General features: G+C 44.4%; 1 protein-coding gene across 1 annotated transcript in view; it reads left to right on the top strand.

Annotated features, from left to right (window-relative positions):
• plxna4 (plexin A4) overlaps positions 1–22,013 on the top strand; it is a 152,270-nt gene that overhangs the window by 79,627 nt on the left and 50,630 nt on the right. The window contains exon 5 of the mRNA XM_077543793.1: positions 17,290–17,418. Coding sequence (XP_077399919.1) covers positions 17,290–17,418 — 129 coding nt within the window. The remainder of the gene's footprint in view (positions 1–17,289; positions 17,419–22,013) is intronic.

The raw sequence follows: 22,013 nt of genomic DNA, 5'->3' as shown, positions 1-22,013 counted from the left end.
ACTAACCAGTTCCATCATTGTTTTGATTTTCAGAAGAAAAGTGCAGCAGGAGGCCGGAATGATTGACTACAAAAGACTTAGTCAGCAAGCAGGGAAGATCAGGGCAAGGAGGGGAGCAGAGTAAAAAGTGTTTGCCTTCGTTGAGAATAGAAGCGAAAGGACTTGGCTCAGTTTGTAGTACCTTTCATTCCATTTAAGCAAAAATGTTTCCACATCTCCCTTCAAGAGTTGATGCTGATAAAATGAAAATGTAATTGGATCGAAACAACTGTACACTGTACACTGTAAACAACAGTATTTGGAACGGATGTTTGACTGTGACTTGTGTGATAAAAGGGCGTCGCTACATGCTAATATGAACTCCTGTTCCTGATAAAGTGTTGATCACCACCCTACTATTTTCTTAACATCCTACTAATGCTGTTGATACTCTAAAGGAAGACCGGCAACAAGTAGTACGGCACATAGCGGTTATCCTGGTGGCCGCTGCAAATTCACCTGATGAAAACCCAAATCGTCCAAAGCAAAATGACCCAAAGTCTACTGAAAGTCACAAATTTTCCCCCCTTTCTTGTGAAAGTAGCCCAATTAGCTCTCGTCCTCCCCATCAGCCCAACAAAGTGCAAATGTCGGCCACATTAATGGGCACTCTCTCATTCTCCCGGTGTAACCGGGATTGACATTTTCATAATTACCATTCCGTCACCACTGCGGACTTGCAACCGTGTCATTACTAATTCATTTTGCATGGGGATTGAAGGAGGCATGGACAGTGAGAAAAAAGAGGAATAGGAAGGGAATAAAAGCAAGCTGGTGAGGGAGTTTTGGGGAAAGACGAAGAACTAGGACAAGTGGATATTGATTTTTCAAGTGCAAATGAATTTTGGGGACGTACTTGATGTCGCTCTCCTTGTACCTTCGCTAGACGCACACTTTTTTCCCTCTCCTTTTATTCCCTCTACCGTCTCCATCTGTAGTCTTTGCGATGCCGCCGCGGTAGCAGCAAGTCCTTGTTGCCATGGCAACTCAGGGTTAGCCCAGCCATGCAACAGAGGGACGAGGAGAGAGAGAGAACGAGAAAGATCCAGAGGGACCCGCTCCTTTTCTGGGAGCAAGGTGTCATCCTTCAGGAAAATACATTCGCACACTTGTCGACTTGACTTGCAGGCTCCACTCGATTTATCATTTAGCTTAGCATTCACCCATTTAGAAATTCAAGACAGAAAGGAGCACTTAACTTTATTTGTGAAGGACAAACTCACAAGAAACAAAATGCTCCACATGAATACAAAACTCACAAAGAGTTATATGTTCCCTCTTACATGTTCAAGTTCAGAGGCATTTTGAAGCAAATACCAGATGAAAATCAAAGAAAAAGAAAAGAACCAAAGTCCCTTAACATCTTCCACTGCTCCAAGGTGTCAAATGATTCGTGACATGCATGAAAAGTTTCTTATTTAACTATGGCTTTTCAAAAAAAACAAAAAACTGTTTGGTCTCATGTTTGTTGGAATAAAAGCAGCTGGAGCCAAAGCTTATTAACGCCAACAAGGGTGGTGGTGGGTGTTAATCAGATGGAATTTTAGGCAGAGTTTGAAGTGCACGCATGTGGTTGTGGGAATTTAATATTTCAGTCAGGCAAAAATACAAACATGTGCAAACACACACACACACACACACACACACACACACACACACTACGGATTCATTAGCGACCCTCCCTGCTAGGCTAGAAGCAAAGATAAGTGAAAGCACCGCTCACCGCTCTGGCTCTCATTCATTTGCACAGCTCCAATCTGGAGACCAAGCTAAGTGGCTTATTGAACAATTTTCAATGGCTGCCTGGTTGACTCACTGCTCCCTCGCTCGTTGTTGTCAAAGGATGTGTTTGTCTTTCATTTGTAAACACCTTTATTTTCAGTGCACGGTGCTGTGTTTAGTTGGGTTCCGTGCAAAAGGTAAGGTGAAGTTGTCTTCTGTAAATGTTCAAATCCAATCATCTGTACATTGTTCTTTCCCACTCAACGTGCACGCACTTAGGCTAATGGTCGCTATAGTGTTTCCACATCATGGCGGATAGCATGCGTGGCATCTACAATGTGCATGCACATAATAATAATTAACCCTGCGAAGTGAGGGAGCCTGGATAATACGGTCGTAATTAGTGTTGTGCGTAATCATTTTTCATGTGCCGTAGTCGGGCACAACAGGCAAAACAAAAGCAGCCCGGGTGTGCGTCCCCGCTCCCCCTCCCTAATTACAAACACATCCAATTAATTACACACATATACACGCACAAGTCCTGCTTTCATCGGCGGCGTGGAATGCAGGGTAGTCTGGACGCAAACTCGTACACAAGACCGAACGGATAATAATTAGTCACGTAGTGGTATCATGCGCGTATGAAGCGAACGGCCGCTTGTGGAAATCTTATATGCGAACATGTAGACATGTGATATATTTTGTTATAAGCATCAACATCCTTGCAGTTGGAGAAAATCAATCTACGTTTTCGTCGACGAGGTAGTCGGACGTCTGCGTGAGAACCAGTGAGGAGTCTCAAGACAAAGCCGGTGTTCTTGTAAAGCTCCAGTGACAGTCATAATTGTGCTGGCTGCCCCTGGACGCCCCGAGGTCAGCGCCTCGAGTCCCGCCGCCGCTCCTCAGGCATCCGTAGCCGGAGGCCCGAGGGTTTTTTTGCTCTCGTTCTGGCCTGCTCAATGCCAAAAAGCACCGTGAAGTGGATGTCAGTGTGTGTCAATGACTCCTCTTCATGGACTCCTCCATTATAACCAGTTCAATAGCCGTCAGTGGAATTCTGACTCACACAGACCGTCACTTCAACATTATTATGCGTCTCTCCCCCCAAGGTTGATTAGCCATGCATTCTTTTAGAGTGTATGCGCGCCAGAGAAGTATTGTCCCCATCCTTATTTGAGTTTTGACCACCCTCTTGACCCCCTGTGATGACTGACACAGCTTTTGTCCAATAAAGCAGAGTCGCTTGGGCCTCCTGCTGTGGCCCCGGTTTTGTTTGGTGGCGGGGTTTTTTGTGGATTCTGTAAAAAAAAAAATACAAAAATGTTTCAGTGTCTTTTGGGTGTTTGCCTCGCACCTTTGATCACAAGTCTGAACCTTTTGGCCTGGTGGAGTGTTCTGTCCTTTCCTTTAGCCAAGTGACAGTAACTTTGTCCCACCATTTGGCTTTGCAAGCCTGTTTCATTGTCATTTGGACTACATGCCGCATTGATCGTAATGCCCCTGATCCAGAGTTGCTAAAATTGCTACCATAATATGACTCAAGTTGAAGTAAAAAGCGGTCTTCTGTTCATCTCTTTTACGGCCAAAAACTACGTTAACTGTTAACTACGTTTTTTCTCAATGGGCAGTGCAACGTCTTGTGCAGCGCTCCTTTTTGAATGGGTGTAAAAATCACAAAACAGCCACTAACTATGGCCAGCAAATGTTGTGTCTCTTTTCAATGCGCTCCCGGCAGTATAAAATTACAAGAAAACATGGCGGATCTTAGTAAATAGAACGTTTTCAAGGATGACGTGAATGATCAAAGCCTTTTTCACATTAAATCTAATTCACAGAGCATCACTAAACAAAAAAATATTAATCTAAAAGTCACTGTTGTGCAGAAAATGTATCTTTTCACAAAAAGCTTGTTTTCTCTTTATTATATACTCTCTATTTTTGCTAGGGCACGGTGGATGACTGGTTAGCACGTCCGCCTCCCAGTGTAGAGGATGTGAGATCGAGTCTGGGCTTTGGCCTTCCTGGGTGGAGTTTGCATGTTCTCCCCGAGCCTGTGTGGGTTTTCGCCGGTACTCCAAAAAAAGGACTTAAAATATATACATACCCCAACTAAAAAAAATGAGAAGGGTACTCAGCAGCTCCTCAACATACGCATTAACAGTATGCATGTTTCTGGAGTAAACCAGGTCCCCACAGTTTACAGTGAGAATTAACAAAAATGGACCTTGGACTTGTTTTTTTTTAATTTTCTTTTAAATGAAACACACAACATATAAAATATATTAACAGGCATTAACTTAATACAGAATGATAGTTTTTTGACTATAATTCTCTGTACTATGTTATAAAGAAAACATACATTACATACACATCAAAAAAAGAAATGTGCTTGAATCTACAAAATAATAATAATGCATGTACAAGTCTGTGAATGTGTGAAGTACAGACACATATAAAACATATGAACAAAACAAATTGACTTTAGCACTGTTTGTGTCTGCCTTATTGCATCTTGTCTTTAATACAAATACTTCAAAATGGAGCTTTTGTTTGCTGAGAAACAATCTTATCTTATGTCCATGACCTACTCCATGAGGCTAAGGTTTGAGGTTTTGAGTTTTTTTTTGTCTGTGCAGACACACACACACACGCACGCACGCCACACACATAGTAAGCTAGCCAAAAGACATTAATATTAACACTTGTTTCCCTGATTAGCGCGTAGCAACTAAGGAGCAAAAAGCAGACTAGTAATGAAAATAATGTGTTGGTGTTGAGTGGTAGAAATTAAGAAACTTTTGACATATCCTGGTAAAAGGAAGGAACACTTTCACTAAACTAGAGAGACATAACTTGTGACTGGACTGAGGAGGACGACTGTCTGTCTGGGGGGTATTTTTGTTGTTTAAATATTACTTTAAAACTCTATGCTTTATATATATATTATAGCTATAAGTTTCTAGCTTGTTAAAAAGAACACACAGTAAAAAATATATCTGTATACTCTTAAAAAAATGGGAGTACAATTGTTCCCCCCAAAATGGCCTAAATACACAACAGTCAATGGCCAGATTTTTTAAGAAAGAAATTTCCCAAAACAATACGATCCCATTTCCAGCCACTGCGATATTAGTCACCTTTTATCGAATCAATGTGAAGTCATCTTGCTGCGTTAACCCCTCTCTTAGCTGTTTTTAGAAGAAAAGAAAAAATTGTGAGGTTTTGGCCCAGTAGTGCTCATAATAATATTTATATCAGCAGGTAATTACAGTTCCTTCAATAGCGGCTTAATCCACGTGTGCCTGCTCTGTTATCAGGCGGCATACCGGCGCAGCTTTGGAGGAATGCCCCTAGGAAAGACCAAATTGCTCTTTTATTCTAGGTTGGGGGAGACACACACACACACACACACACACACACACTTGTGATATTTACTGCACTCACATATTTCTCACACCTGTCTGACCTGATTGTCACATTCAGCGGTTATGGCGTATTATTAGAAGCATCTCCCCACTTGCCACTCTCTGTCCCCCAGACCCACACATATTTGGCTGTCGTGGAAGAAAGACCCCCTGTGACCCCCAAACGCCTCAAGCTTTTGTGAAGGTGCGAAGTCAAGGGACAGTGGGAAAGTACATCCAGTAGCCCACAGAAGGTGGACTTGACAGTTTTCCAGCAGAGCAAAAGAAATGAATTTCAAATGAGGGAATTTGTAGCAAAACACAGCTGTCCAATAACATCATTGGTTGTCTCATCAAAAGACTGCACAACCATATTAGACTTAATATTATGATTAATGTTCATTTCAATAGACTATTGCGATTGTTCATGCGCATGCCAACAAAATCTTTCCTTCACGTTGGCTCCACGGTTCTATCGTCGTTCAAGCATCCCAACGACGAAGCGTGCCATTTAACCCTGGAGAACCCACGGGGTCAAATTTGTCCCCTATAAATTCTGCTACTCAAATAACAAAGACCTTTTTTTTTTCCAGCAGTGATTTTGTCCCTATGTTCTTGTTTCCATTGGCCAAAATGTGTTTGTTCATTCAAAATCCAGTTCTAAAATGCAACAAATAAAACCAAAAAAATCTATTGTTCAATGTAGCTGTGTATTTGATTGATTATTTTCTTAAATTCTAAATAGTTTACTGACAATTTTTGTTATTCAGATTTTTCGAAATGATACCCCTAAAAAAGGGTCAAATTTCGCCCTAATCCTAAATTAGGGAATAAAGGGTTAAAATTGAAAAAACATATATTTTGGTGTTCAGCGAACTTATAGCAGTCATTTAATGTATAATTCATAATTTTCCAAAGAAGAAAAGGGTTCTTGGGTTCTCCAGGGTTAATTTTCCATGGAGCAGCGTAAAGACCTCCTATCTTCGGAGTCCGCTACGCACGAAGGAACAGAACTTGCCTGTGTCTCAATTACTGAGAACGACGTGCATGTGCTTCCTGGCTTTTACAGTTGATGACTCATTTGTAAATAACTTCTGCAGGGATCGAGCTTCTCCGAGCTCGGCTTTCGCAGTCGTCTTTGCACGCTTATCGTCGAAGGCCGCTCTTTGTCTCGTCGGCCAACAACGTCGTCGTCGTCGTAAACCCGCGCGCTCAGCTCAAGTGGGCGCTTCAGAAAAACGATAAATCAGCTTGGCGCCGCGGCTCTGAACGTGAACGTCATAATAACACAAGCGGTGATTTAGTCATTATGCAAGACACTTCCTGCATTGGAATGATGAAAGAGACGATGAATGGGATGTTAGTTTGTGTGGCGGAGTGTTATCTTTCCGACGCACGCAGAAGAACGCAGCATCAATGCCAAAGCTGAGGCTGAACATCCATAAAGCGGTGACAGCGGGAAAATGAAAGGGCGAGGGTGATCCGGGTCAGGAAAGACTGTCAGGTCCATAAATATCACTTTGGGGGTGCGTGCCCTCAATACTTTGAGGGCACTGAATCTGTAGAGTCACATAGCTCATCTTGATGCAACTCACTGAGGGACTTGATGACTAATTGCCAATTTACAAAAATAATCAACAGACTAATGAGATCTGAATGTTGTTAGCTTAGGCCTCTTAATGATTAGATACTGTAGGTGACCTGAGCTAGGCCGCCCAGGCTTGGTGTCTTCCTAGCGATCTGCACACTGGCGCACTTATCCAGTTGAAACCAGTTAAGACCATCAGCTCACACATTTTCATATAGGCTTGGCTGAGCCAAGACGGTATAAGAGTAGAGACCATTTTGAATGGATTAGACCTCCTTCCACATTCAGCAGAAAAGGCTGTGAAAAGAACCAGTGAAAGTTCCCATCTGAACTTTACAATGTGACCGGTGGAGAGCCTCAAGTTCGTCTTTCCCAACTTGCATTTTCCGGAAGTTTGCTGCAGGGATCTCACTTCAATCTTCCTCGTTTGTATGCTGACAGAGTCGATCCAGATTTAGCTGTTTGGGCAAACACGTCTGTGGGAAACATGGCAGACAGCCGCTTTCCTAATCTTCTTGGTGGGGGAAGTTTTTGACTCTTGTTATGCCGTGTGTAGCGTGATGACTTGACTAAACATGCGCGTTTGGATGATATGCCGACTCTTGCGTGTACTCTCGCCTTTTGCATCATATGCCAGGTTTGTCCCTCTGAGCTGCCCGTGGACGTCTGTGGGATATTTCCCATCAGCCCACGTACTGCAGTGTGCCGTGCAGGTTAGCCACGGAAGGGCTCTGGAATCTCTCTTTCCCTGGCTCGCGCCCCCCCCACCCCCACCCCAGATGAATCAGAGCAGAGATGAAAAGCTTTCAGGAATGCTGGCAGACAGGCAGTGCTTTGCAGTAATCTAACCTGGGGAGGATGAAAGCCGGCTAGGAAGCTGGGACTGGAGAAAAGGGAGGTGGGGGGAGGGGGGGAGTGATAGGAGTGGTGTAAGGTGAGAGGATGAGAAAGACGACGTGAAGTTTTGGGAAAGAGAAGCTGCTTAGTCAGAAAAGAAGCGATTGTTTCAAAAGGGGTTTGATTGAAGGATTGAAAGTAAAGGTAACTATTAAGAACGAGTGGAGACATGCAGGCTAATTATTAGAAGTTGCAGAAGTGCGTTCATAAAGCCGCTTTGACCTGCATTCAGATCAATGATCATGTCACCCACATCGGGACCTGACACACGGGAAAGCGAGGCGGGAAAAGATGGAACATGCCAAGACTTTAGAAAGGAAATTCCAATATTGAGTGTTTTCCGATGCCATTTTGAGACCTTGTCATTTACAGAGGTGGTCCATCAGCCCATTTTGCTGGCGAATGAAGAGAAACTTGAAAAATATGATGGACTAAATACTGACGGAAGTGGATTTTCGTCTGTCAGTGAAATCGTTACTAAACAGGTCAAGCACCGACTGACCTCTCAGTCCGTCACTGACGGACTCCTCGTTTTGCTGACGATTGACGGAATGCACATCTCTGTCTGTCAGTTTAAAACAGGGGTGGTCAATCCCAGTCCTCGAGGGCCAAAGTCCTGCAGGTTTTAGATGTTTTCCTCTGCTAATGATGAGGATCGTCATCAGGCTTCTGCAGAGTTAGCTGATGAGATGATCATATGAATCAGGTGTATTGGAGGTGGAGGTGGTGATGTGGTTAAAACGAAATGACTGTCTTATGATTCCAGTTGGGTTTGGCTTGAAAAAAAAATGGTGGACTGACAATGATGGAAGAGTGCCCGAGGAGCTTACAAATGACAAACCAGCAACATTTTGAAAATTGCCCACCTCTTGTCAATTGGTATCAAATTGATTGGGTTCTGGAATACATGCAACAAAACTAGTATGGCCTTAGCAAGTGCTGTCACTATTGAATATTTTTAGAAATCGATTCACTTAGTCGACTAATCGGCTTCATTTTAATTTTGAATTAAAGTGTATTTTAAAAGCATTTCTTCCCTGATTATTGTTTATTAACCAGTGATTGGTGGTCATTTCGTACTTTGTATTCGTATGGTGAAAAAAGGGAGTTGTACTATGTTACCGGTTCCGTCATTGTTTTCCAAAGTAAAAACAGATGTTGCAAATGTCTTATTTTGATTAAACACAGAAGATAATCAGTCTTCTTGCATCAAGAACTACAGAAATCAGTGAACTGCTGTTGAGATGCTGAAATCAGAGGATTTGGACCATTTTAAATAAAAAAATGGCTCCAGACGATTACTTGATTATTAAAATAGTTGTCGATTGATTTGATAATCTATTACTTGTCGATTAATTGATTAATTTTGACAGCCCTAGCCTTAGCCCAAACCTGTGAAAGCTTCATGTAGCGTTTCAGTCCAGAATTTTGCTCATGTTTCTGGTGTACACGCAACCAACTGGCAGTTATTAGCTTCACGCAACAACGACCCATTGGACACCTTCGCCTGATCGAAGTTTGCACATTCACAGCCGACTATTGTACAGGCAACGGCGGCGGTCGCGCTTCAAATTAAGCGAAAGCGCAGCGTGAAAATGCGCAGCTGCGTGAAAATGCGCAGCTGCGTGGGCCGTTGTAATTACAGTAAGTCGGTGTCGGTTTGGAGAGGCTGACGCGCGACGTAATTGCGGCTGTCATACGGACGCCAGACGAAGTTCAAACTCCACGCGGTGGAACAAACCCAATTGCGACAGTGCCGGATGAACACTGGAGTGGCGTTGAGTGCCGCCGTTGTCACTCAAAATGCAGTTGGCAGTCTGTTAAGAGAGCGCGCAGTTTTTTTTATTATTATTATTTTGCTTCTTTAAATCATAAAGGTGGAGCGGGCCTGTCACCGGCATGACAAATCCCTCCTCGTTCACCTTGTACTTGTGGCGCCGCAATGAGCACGGCGCACCCCAGCGGAGCGCTTCCCCACCTAATTGAAATTTGGAGGTATAAGAGGATTTCTGCACAACGCCAGCTGACAGTCCCCATTCACGGAATATCCTCTTACACTTCTTTCTATCCTCTGCGTGTCTGTGTGTGTCTCTCCCAGAGAAAGAATGAACTTTTATCTGTCTTCAAGCGCTAGCGCGGCTTACAGCCCCGTCTATCCGGCGGGCGGCAGGTGGGGCGTCGCGGTTCCCGCCGTCGCTTTCTGTCTTTGTGGCTGGCTTGGTTGTTGACATGAGTCCTTGGTAAGGATACAAAATGGAGGCTGGCAAGATGGGAAGGTAAACAGTGACGTGGTTCTGTTTGTATTCACGCAAGGAAAATTACAAGTTACAACCTCTAACTCATAATAGCGCTCACTAGGCCACGCCCCTTAAAGCCACACATCCAACATAGAGATATGACATTAGGTTGAGTAATTACAGTGGGTATAAAAAGTGTACACCCCCCTCTTCAAATTCTAGACTTTTGCACAACTGCTCAACTCAATTGAAAACGTCTTTTATTTCTTTACTGAGAAGACAGGAAGGCAAATAACTGAAATGATGTGTTTGCACAAGTGTGCACACCCTCTTATAATTCAGATGTGACTGTGCTCAGAACAAAGCAATCACCTTCAAACTCGAAAATGAAAGTCAGTCCACAGATGCCACCATTTAAAGTAACGCCAAATAAAGTTCAGGTGTTCTAGTAAGCTTTCCTGACATTTTTTCCCCCTGCTTTTTAGCAGAAACCTGAAGTTTTGGGGCGGACACTGACTGCTATTTCAATTTCTGAACAAAGTCACGTCACAGTTATGAGGGTGTGCACACTTGTGCAACTACAAATTTTCTTCCCCTCTCAAGAAGATAAAGAAAATGGGCCACATTAATGGTGGCCAAAATTTTGAAATGATTTATGTGAGTATTGTGTTTTGATATGACGTAAAAAATGAATACATTGAGCTTGGTCACAAAATTCAACTTAACGAAGTGAAAGTAACGAATGACCACCTCTTGCAGGAGGTTGATCAAAACGAAAATTATGGCTTCTGGTGTGACCACAGCACCGAGCAGAACAACTTGTTAGTGTTTATATTCCCAATGTTCTAATTGTCATCTCATTCAACATACATGTGACAAGATTATTGGAATGTAGCCGTTTGACGTATTGTGAGTAGCAAGCTTGCACGCTCCTTTTATTTGTTGACCGTGCTGAAACAACACGCTTGTTCATTTGAGCTGCACTGTGAAGCCCTAAACATTGCGTATGTGCTATGGTGTAATGCATGGGTGTGAAACTCACATTCGCCCTTGATAACTAGGCGCTAATTTTAGTAAATGGCATTTGTTGGAAAGTATTTGAAGGCTTGAACGCAACCCAACTATTTTCTTCTCTGTTGATTTATTTTTCCTATTGTTATTGTGCTCGGTGAATCAACTCATGCCTTTGGGGGCTTTACCGCAGTCGCTCCTCTTGTTTTTTCCCATTTCCTCACTCTCTGCTTCGCTTTGTACCCGAGCCGCCGCCCGCCGCTGTGCCAGCAATGCAATTTTGCACCTCAGTGGGGGAAACGGCTCGAACGGTCCAAGCGGTGTGCCAGCCTGTTTAATAACGGAGTAAAAGCAGGAAAACCGAAGCGCCGAGGAAGGAATACAAAGACGAATCAAGTGGCCTCGGGGCAGGCGACGGGGGGATCTACGCGCGGAGAACACAGGAATCCACACCTGCTTATCTCTGAGGAATTGCCTACGAGGGGCTTCTCTTTTTAATTAGAAACTTTGCAGGCAAAGTCATAAATCACCAGCGTGTGCGAGTGAATGGGAGGCGGTCGACGTACAGCTACGAACAAATTTGCACTTAATGACTTTGCGGCTGGCTGTGAGCTCAGTACATACAAACCACTATATTAGGTACTGCTGTACCCCAAACCAAATGTTCGGTTAGAAAGATAGACAGGTAAGAAAGTAGACTTTGTTCCTTTCTCTATCGGTTCTTGTATCAATTATTTTTGAGTGCAACTTGTCTGAATATTGCCAACATATGCTTGTCTTGGCTCTTCTCTACCGAAGATTAATATTTTCAAGCCTTGTATAGACAATGCTTCTTCATGTTTCCTTTTTTTTTTTCGTCTTAGAAACTCAGGGCACTAATTAGCGGACTGCCAGGCTTTCCGTTCTCTTTCCCTTTGTCGGTCGTTGATATTTTTCATGTCTCTCAGACGGGTTGTGACTGTGATGACAAATTCCTTGTGATAAATAGATAAATAAATGAATATATCGCTGATATTGTGCAAGTGTGCCAAATAAATTTAAAAATAATTGGATGTTACTAAAAGTAGGACAGTTGAGTGATAGCAGTATTGGAAATTGGTGCACAAAGGTCACTGGGTATCTCTGTGTTTGTGTGTACACCACGCATGTGTGTGTGCGTGTGTGTCTCTAGAGTTGTCCTGATGGCAGTGTGTGGTAACAGGATCCAGGCTGCTCTCAGACAGCGTCTGGGCTTTGGCTCCCCATCTATTATTCACACACACACACACACACACACACACACGCGCACGCACGCACACACAGATCTTCCCTGTTATATCTGTCTTCAGTAAACTTTCTCTTCTAAATTTGTTCAACGGCATAAATTGGACAGTGTGTATTTACTCAAGATTTTCTCTGAGCATGTACATTTATGTTTATCTTGAATGAAATCAATGACACCCTTGAACTTGATGAAGCGCAAAAAATGTCCTGGTAAACACACGCAGAATTAGTATCGAGCAGACACAAAAGGCCGGTCCGATAAGCTGCAAAAGGCAGAGATAGTCAGCAATTGGGTGGTCTAGTCATGCCCTCACCTTCTTACTAAAGCTGATGCCGGGATGTCAATAGGTCATTATCTGACCAAGACAGACTCAGCATCCTGTCTGAGTGAGCTGTTGATTGATGGTCTGATGGAGATAAAGCTATGGCGAGACATCGTTACATGAAGATGAGTATTTTCTGGGGATATTTTCTGATCAAAGCCCATCACCAGAAGAACTTCAGAACATGCAACATTCCTGTTCCTATTCCCTGCATGCACATCTCCAGGTCATTAGGGGTCACGGATTCTACTTCAAAAAGAAAATCTGATCCTCCTCTAGTTACGTTGCATCAAAGTGGCGGCTAGGAAGGCAGGATGTAGTCAACGTGGAAGGATGGTTGGAAAGCAAACTATTTTGATTTGCATTTTTGGTCTGAACGCAAGCACTTTGGCCGAGACCGCCTGCGGAAAGTTCATCCATGCGTAGCAGTGTGATCGCTAGTGCAAGTGCAATATTCCACGTTTGAAACACGTTTCTGTACATTAACTTGCTTGGTGGTTCGTGCTGCTCAAGTCAGTCACACACCTCAGAATGACGACGTCTAGAACCCGTGCCTGCTGTGTCGCCTGAAAGGCCAACTCGTGATTCTAAAGGGTTTGTTTGGCGCCTGTGATTCTCCGGAGATTGCTGAGAGTGTTGACTTGTTTAATGGCTCCCAAAGCCTTTTAACTTTCACACGGCGGCCCGCGGTCACAAAACCATAATGGCCTGTGTGCCGCTCCTGGAGCACGGCCACCAGGTTGCTCCACTAATAGAGACACAGGTGGCAATGCGCGCCTCAAATTATACCCTTGCCTTCTCCGTGGGGTCCCGTAGGCCCAGCCAGTAGCTGCCGCTGCCTCAAGCAAGCAACTCAAGTAACAGCGTAACAGCAAAGGAAATAATTGGGTTGAAAGAAAAACACAATTTTGATATTGGTCGGCATCAAATGAAGGCTGCTACCTGTCGTCTACAACATCCTACTGTGAATCTAATGAGACAGTGAAAAGGTGTTTTTGGGTAAAAGCGGAATAGCTTAGAAAGAGACATAGGCTACTTGATGGAATTGCGTAAATTGTGCCAAAGAAGAAGTCTGGTGAATGCGATAGTGTTACTGTGAATTTTAGCTCCCCACCTCCAGAAGTGAGACCTTGTTACCACCGTTCTGGTTCCTGCTAAAGGTGTTTGACGGTGTTCTCAAGTTGCTCCACTATGTTCCATCAAACTCAAACAAGGCACGGTCCTCCTGGAACAAAAATGGGCCTTCCGCAAACTTTTCCAACAGAGTTGGAAGCATAAAATTATCCGAATTGTCCTCGGTGTCTCTGCCAACTCCAAAAACACCAAGCCAAACTTTGCATTTGGCACAATGGAGCTCTTCCATTTCACGACTTAGGAAACCATCTCCAGTGCTTTTCTCTCTAGAAAGATGGAAAAGCATTAAAACAATTAACACGTTGAACATGGAAAATGATTTCCTTGCCGAAGCATCCGTGCACCTGCAGGTGGTCCAGTCACACTCACACCTGTGCTGGAAGGAGATAGACAGGCACAATGGAGAGATGTGAAGAACACACACACACACACACCACCCGCGCCGCCTGCTCCCGAAGCTCCGAGGCTGCGATAACAGGCGGACCTGCCACTCACCTCTTTGGAGCTGAGGGAGGGCGAGGCCGAGAGAGAAATGAGTTGGGAAGCCTCCAGACACGTGTCCCCTTTCACGTCCAACACCATCAGCCCTCACGGTAACACTTTGGTTCCTTCTTCTCCGCAGCTCTCAGCAGGTGGATGGGGTTAGATTAGCAGGCCGCGTGGACCTGGGGGCTAACTACCAACGCACCTTGAATGCCACAGCGGTCAGTCAACGAGCCGGGGGTTCCCCCCACAGCTCTCGCTGGCTTGGTGTGAGATCCCAGATGAGATGGAAGCAACATAAGTTCACATCTACCTGTCTGGTTGAATTTTTCCCACCTCTATTTTTTTTTTTTTTTTTTACCTTTTGTAAATAACAGCCGTAAAGGTCAGATTTTCTTCTTCGCTTCCACTGGCAATGTTTCGTTCATTTGCTCAGTGACAATGACTTTTCTTTAATAGGAGGAGAGGCATGATTAAAGTCCTGCGGTGTGGCAGACTTGCATAGTAGCAAGCAAGCGTCTTCTGCCAACTGCATTATGAGCAACCTCAAACAAAAGTATATACAAAGTGCTTACTTATTATTACAGTGACACCTGCAGCTCCATCGGCCTCCCAGCTTTAGTGCTGGATTCCGTTTTTATTTCTTACGAGCAATAGTGTGACACATAGCCGCTATTACCCTCAGATTAATGTCAAATCAGCCATGAGTCCATCTTGCCTGGAGCTACACGTAGGCAGTATAACAGAGTTTTTGTTCCAGTCATGATTGACGCCGGGAAATGGATCAAAGCTTTTTTTTCTCCATGTATTTTTATTGAGCCGGACAAATTCTGGCAATCAGACCACCGCTATTGTATCGCTGTCGGAATGAATGGCGCGTGTGAAGAGACACGTCGTGGTTTCGTGGCGGCGATGTGTTGCTTTTCCTTCCTGTCTCCTTCACAGGCAGTGTTCCTCCCTGTCGTCGACTTGACTGATGTGCTGTGTTTGCTTGGCAAAGATGCTCGGAACAGTCATCAAGCTTTCATGACCACGATGCGGTCTCGAAAAGGGCGCAAGGACACTTTTTAAGGGTGTTAATGCTGCAACAATGCAAACTCGTGTGCACCTGGGTGACATTCCTCCATTTTTCCCATCCATGACCTTGGATGGCATTCCCCTCCAGCCCACGCACCTCACCGCAGTCACATGGCCTCAGGTCAGAGCACAGTGCTATTTCACTCGGCACTCTATTCTGTGTGTGTTCTAAATATGAAGGTGTTAGCTGCCATTGTGCCACACTGCGCACACTGCATAACTCTGCGACTGTAGCTCCAGAGAATCCATATTCCATTGCCGAGCAAGCACACCCTCCCTCTCCACGGTTATTGTTTGGTTGTCGGCTCAGCGTCGCGCCGAGCCCGTGACAAATTGATTCCGCGCAGAGTCTGAGGAAGTTTCTACTGTGCCTTTTATGGCGCTCGCTGCCAAAATGTAGACGCAGCGAGAGGGTAATCCCGTGGCTTTCGCACCAGAATGGCTTCCCTGACTGCATCGCGCCTTCTGCTCGCTGGTAGACCCGCTGAGCGTGAGATGAAACACTCACTCAGGCCGTAGTTTTATTATTCCCATTGAAGGCTAAAAATGGACATCTGCGCAAGTGGTGTCATTTGTTTTTTTTGTTCTGTTAGTATGTCACACATTCTGCACTTTTAGTCTCTGAAGGCCTAGAAAGAGATGCATTCTGTTTTTTTGTGAGTCATGCTTGTGTAGTTATTCCTTCTACCACAAGGGGGATACAGTGGATGGTCAGAGTGTCTCCCACACAGTCTGGTCACAGAGCGCACTCTCCTCGGGATGAGCATCACTATCATCCAGCCACGCAGAGCTCCTCAGTGTTTTCCATACGTGTTTATGCTCATTAGTAGGCATCAATCAGGGGCTAAACGGATCTCTCACCTTCCCCAACCACTCTGAGGCAAAATGAAGTCAGCCCAGCAGCGGAGGTCTATTGTGTCGTGCTAATGTGATAGCGGAGATTAGCATTGTAATCCATTTAGCATAGAGCGGCTAATCCTCTTCATTGCCGTCGAAACGGAATCAGATAATGTTGGCTACCACCGCCGTGGCTGCTTTAATGATTGTAGGCTGATGAAACATTAATGGTAGGATATATTAATTATGACAATCAAACATGGATGGCGGCTCGCGATCGTTGGCCTTCGAGGAAATGAAGGGGAGAGACGTAAACATAGTTTGCAACTTGCTTCATTGCTATAAAATAGTGTTTATAACTGCTATAAAATTCCTACACCTGCTGCTTATTAGTCTACTGGCATTTGAATCCGTCTTTCTACCCAGTGTAGTCCCAGTGTGGCTTCCCGCTGGACATGCAGCTCTCTCCTGTGACTCGTTTGTGTTCCGGCAGTCAGTTTGAGGGATAATAAGCCGGCCGCTTTCTTTTTAAATTCCCCAGCAACCATGGATTGCTCTTTCTATTATCTTATTGTCGAATGAATTAAACTGTCTGACATCCAAAACCTAATAAAACGAGCTGCGAGGCCGTCAGAAGAGGACGTGGTAACGCTATGATGACTAAGAAAGAGTGTTGTCACGGGCGTGTATCGTAATTAATCTTGGAGGGACTCACCTGCCCGTGCAACCATCTGCTTCCTGTCCAATTATCTTCCTGCCGCTTACTTGCAAGGCCCACAGAGAAGAAATGAGCCACAGTCATCAAAACTTTAACAAGGCAATGTTTCACACCTGTCCACAACCTCATAGTCCGTCGGGTGCTCAAATGCTGCTTGAGTATGTGCCGACGCGGTTGGGAGGATGCAGAATCGCGGCCATTGGGTTGCTTTTGGAACAATCAGCATGATTTATTGCTGGGTAAGCGAACTGTAATAAGGGAATCAGCCACATACAGGCCATATGCACCTAATGGTTTTCTTGAGGTATTCCTCTTTGTTTACTGTGATGCCATACAAACCATGTGTTGAAACTTCTTTTCCTTGGATGTAGCATGGGTCAACAACAAGTATTTTTGTCGATCCAATCCCCAAATCCACCGAGAAAGTCCCTCCAAGGATTATCCCTCAGGCAATCCTCTGTTGTTGTAGGGTCCGTAATAACACCTCGACTTAAGCGGCATAACAAGTAAAATGTGCGATTATACGTTCCTTATATGTGCTTGTGCTTTCTTTCAGATCCGAGTGGACGGCTCCTCACGGGCCCTGCGGTATGAGACAGTGCAGGCGGTGGAAAGCGGACCGGTCCTGCGCGACATGGCCTTCTCCTCGGATCACCACTACCTCTACGTTATGTCCGAGAACCAGGTAAGATGCTCATTGTCATAGGTCGACAGGTAAAATTGCCTGTGTTGGTATATAGACATGATATTATGTGAGCTGGAGTAAGTAAAAAGGTTGAGTATTAGGGAGAGAGGAAGGTATTTGTGTTGTTCACACTGTTGGAGGCTGAAATGTGGAGCGAAATAGCAGCACTCTGCCTAATGGACGCCAGCACTGAGAGGCTGTGGATACCTACATCGGGGCGAAAATAGCGCCACGCAAAGTCTGTGGACACGCGAGCTGTGTGACTCAGCGTCCATGTTACTCTCAGTGGTCCTAATCAGTCACACTGAGAGACTCTAGCTTTGGAGTTTTGGTGCCTGTGAGAGTTTTTCTGCAAATATATTTTCTAAATTATAGAGATAACATTAAAGATCAGAATGGAATTGGGTTAAAGATCAAAATGAAGACCTTGAGGCAGAAAGATGGAGAGAATGCCAAGGCAGAGACTGGGAATGAGTGGAATAAGTCCATTTCGTATTCCGTTTTGTCAGGGAATCCAATTATCAGTTCTTCAAATCTGTTAACAAGCAAAATTAGATTCCTTACTCCTCTCTCGGTTTAGCATCCGTAATTGGGCTCCAAGAAGAAGACACTGTATCGCATTAAAATTATTACCATTTCTTAATTTCCTTCTCTTCCGTTTTTGTTCTATTCCCTTACGTCCCATATTGTGTTACAAATTTAGCCACTTTAATTAGTGCATATTGGAAAAATAAACACTAAGTGATTGTGGATGTCCAGTTTGGCAGTGGGAGTGGCTTCCAAGTAATTAGTCTATTAGCCTAGTTAAAGCCGCACTCCTTCCTAAGTGTTTTGGGAAGCGCAGCTGGGAATACTCAAACAACAGTAAAAGAACACACTCACAAGAAGTATGATCAACTTTACGTGCACGCAGACACGGACTAGCAGTACTGATGTGCCAAACAGAATTAAAAGCATCCTGAGCCATCAATATGATGAGACTCCATGCTGCGTCCGAACCCGGGACCCAGATGCTGGGAGAGCATTTGAAGACGGAACGGAGAAGCGGCCCGCAACAGGAGGCAGAGAACAGAGCAGGTTGATTGAGCTCCACCCCCGCTGTTCTTAGCACGGCCTCGTCGGATTCAGTGAGACCAGGCCTGTAGGGAGAGGAGGGGCAGTGGGTTCGACACAGACAAGTTAATCTTGTAGGGAAAGTCCAGCATCTGAGGTAGCAATCGGACAAAACCTCTTGGACAAGTGACGGACATGTACAAAATGCCAAGATGACCCTAAAATGGTGGCTTTAAACCACAATGACAGACTTCCTGTTTCGCATCGGGCATGGCTTTCTTGAGGCTTTTTTTGTGGGCCTACTCATGATACAAATATAATCTCTTGAAAGGCTTTTGAAGTCTGTGAGTCAAATGTGACTGCCCCTCATACCGGAAATATTTGGTAGCTGTAGGGCTGCCTCACATTCGCTGTACAAGCTGTTGCTCAGTGCCGCGCTGGTTGCGCTCAATTATTGATATTCCGTGTAGCAAATGCAGATCTGTAAGTGTGAATTATTGAGAATGTGTACTGTACTGGGGTGAGATCGTTCAAAGTCAACCGCTTCCATCTCCCGAGAGAAATCCCGCAACTAATTTGAGGCAGAATCAAGGCTGTTTAGTGCCAGGATGTATTCTTTAATTTCTGCTAGACTCGTGAAGGTGTTTCGATGTGGCGTCCCAGTTGGCTCTAACAAGGAAGCGGAACACAAGCGGCAACGCGTCAAGCCGGAAAGCGGGCGACGTTCGAGTCGGCTAACTCAAAGCGGGAAGTTTTACCTTTTGTCCTCCCTTTAATGGCCTCTCATTGTGTGCTCCCTCAACTCATTTTCCCTCGGCAGATACGCACCAGCTGAAACTGCTTTCACACACACTTTGAAAGCCAAAGCGAACGCGGGAGCTTTATGAGGCGATACCTGCGGAATGTCTGACGCGGTCGAAATGCACAAGATGAAGGTCATTGTCCAGATATTTTATGAGCGGAGAATGTCAAAATTCTCTGCTGTTTATGACCTGATTACGATGCAGATGTGTGACCGTCGAGTAATATTTTAGTTGATCAAGCCTTGTGGGAAAACTTTCCAAGATGAACATTTGGAGAGTAATCATGGTTGGAAACATCAAGAAAACAGTTAGAACTGTGGCCCAGAGCTAACCTACTGCAAGCCCAGTGTAGCACAACAACAAAATTGTTGAGATAGCTCAACGCGTCAACGCTTGAGTGTAAAGGTACTGAAATTAAGGGGCTAACTTTTCCAACCTCAGGAACCTCACTCCATTGTTTTGTAGGCTTTTCTTGATGGTTAGCCTCTTCTGAGGGAAAACAAAGCTAAATGGGAAATCTTCACACTCAAGCGACCTTTGAGCGGAAAGATAACTCAAACCGATTGATCCCGTTCCAATCGTTTGTCACGGCCTGACAGTCTCGATGGCGGGATGGATGCCTTTCTTATTTGACCTTTCCAGGACGTCAAGCGAAAACAATAATACACGTGCGGTCGCCGGGTGCGCTCCGTTAAGCCGCTTTATGATATGAAACAAACGCTTGGCGGACGGAGTGGTGCTTCAAGCGTGACTGCGGGGACGTGGACACAGCGGAGAGACCTGGGCCGTGGATTCTTTCACTCATTTCCTACTTCCTACTTAGGACTACAGTATATACAGTGTATATAAAAAGTCAACACACCCCTGTTCAAATGCCAGCTTTTTGTGATGGAAAAATAAGTCCAAGACCAATCATTTTCAAAGTTTTTTTCTATCGTTAATGTCACCTACAGTATAACCTGTAACAACATAACAAAAGAAGAAAACAATAAATATTTATCAGAAGGAAAGTAAAAATAAGCTACTGAGTGTGTAGTGTACACCCCCTCCTACAACTGGGTATGTGTTCAGAATTAACAATCACATTCATGTTCAATGGGAGTCAGCACACATTTTTCACCATTTAAAGTGCTTCTGATTAGTCCCAAGTAAAGTTCAGATGTTCTAGTAGGCTTTTCACACACACAAAAAAAAAAGCTTTTTATCAGAATGTTTTGCGCTGACACTATTTAGACCTGTTAATAATTATTCCATAATTCCCTCCAACCATGCACTAAACGTACCTTTTGGAATTATGGCCAAAATGTTCAACCTCGTCTCATCAGACCGCAATACATTTTTCCACGAGTTAGCAAGATTTCAAGTGCACATTTAAATTTTTTTCCAGGATTGGAGGTTTTTCTTTGTAAGATAAGGATTCTCCTTCGTGCTACCCTGCACATAGTCCAGCCATATGCCACAAATGTTACAGCTAACACTTGCCAGAAATTCCTGCAGCTCCTTCAATGTTGGTATGTGGCTCTTGGCAGGCTCCATGGCTTTTCATCAATTTGAGAGGGATGTCCAGTTTTTGGTAATGCCTCAGTTGTGCCATATTTTGTCCCCTTGATGTTGACTCCCTTCATTGTTTTCAATGTTGTATTTAATGCCTTGGGAATTATTTTTTTCTTCTGACTGAAGATTAGATTCCTTTGATGCTATGGAAGTTCTTTGGGCTGTAAGACGACATACTAGACCATCTGAACTTTATTTGAAGTTAATCTGAGGCATTGGCATGTGGTGGTTGTTTTGAATGTGTAATATACAGTGGACATGAAGTGACTTTGGTGAGTTTGAGAGGATTTGATGACTGTGGCGTGAAACAAGAGTAGCAGAGTTAATATCAGCGTGGATGGAAGCGTGGCTGCTGATTAATTCTCGTGATAGCAGCGCATTGAACTCGTCCATTATTATTCCAGTCCATCGCCGCCGATATAAATAATCATTTGGCTGTGATTGTAGCTGATACTACGGCAGTAATGAGCATAACAGTGAGATATCTAATTGGAGACGTGCGCTACACATACATTAGGTGCACAGCTGGGGGGCTGTTGGTACATTACATAGCCTACATTTAACTTCATTATCTTATTATTTGCACGCTCGCTACCCGGCACGGCAGTCACAAGCTGCCTCACGGAGGAGATACAAGTATCACTTCCGGTGCTTTGCTGCAGGTGCATTGTGTTTAATTACATGTTAGAGATAAAGAAGATTTCATAGATGATCATGTCTCCCTGTGCGGGTTGAGCCACAGGTCAGCTGAATCATGTCAGGAGTGAGACACAAAGTGGAATTGTCTCAATCTTGCGCACTTTTCAGCATTACAGCACCATTACGCCACGTCGTTACCCTCCTCAAGTGCACTTGAAGTGTGATCTTGGCCTCCCTTCTTTTAAAAGCCTGATTATATTCCATCTCTGCCTACTGTGCATAAAGAAGGCAGGCAGAGTGCTGGCTGTAATGGCAGGAGGGTGTTTATGCCTGCTATGATCTGATAGCGCAGTGGATGCCTCCGTGGCGCAAAGACGCCCTCTGTTTTTGATAGGGCAAAAAATGTTATGTGATAGGAACCTCAGCGTCAAATGAATGATATCAAGACCCAAGCTCAGGACCCGAGAGTTGACTTTTGGGGGCATCTGAATGTGTGCCCTCAAGTGGGCACATCTGCCAGCGACCAAGTGTTAAATTAGAAAGATA

This window comes from Vanacampus margaritifer, chromosome 15, assembly GCF_051991255.1.
Source record: "Vanacampus margaritifer isolate UIUO_Vmar chromosome 15, RoL_Vmar_1.0, whole genome shotgun sequence".
In the NCBI taxonomy this organism is placed as follows: domain Eukaryota; kingdom Metazoa; phylum Chordata; class Actinopteri; order Syngnathiformes; family Syngnathidae; genus Vanacampus; species Vanacampus margaritifer.
The sequence above is the reverse complement of the archived record's forward strand: the minus strand, read 5'-3'. Positions and strand labels throughout refer to the sequence as shown.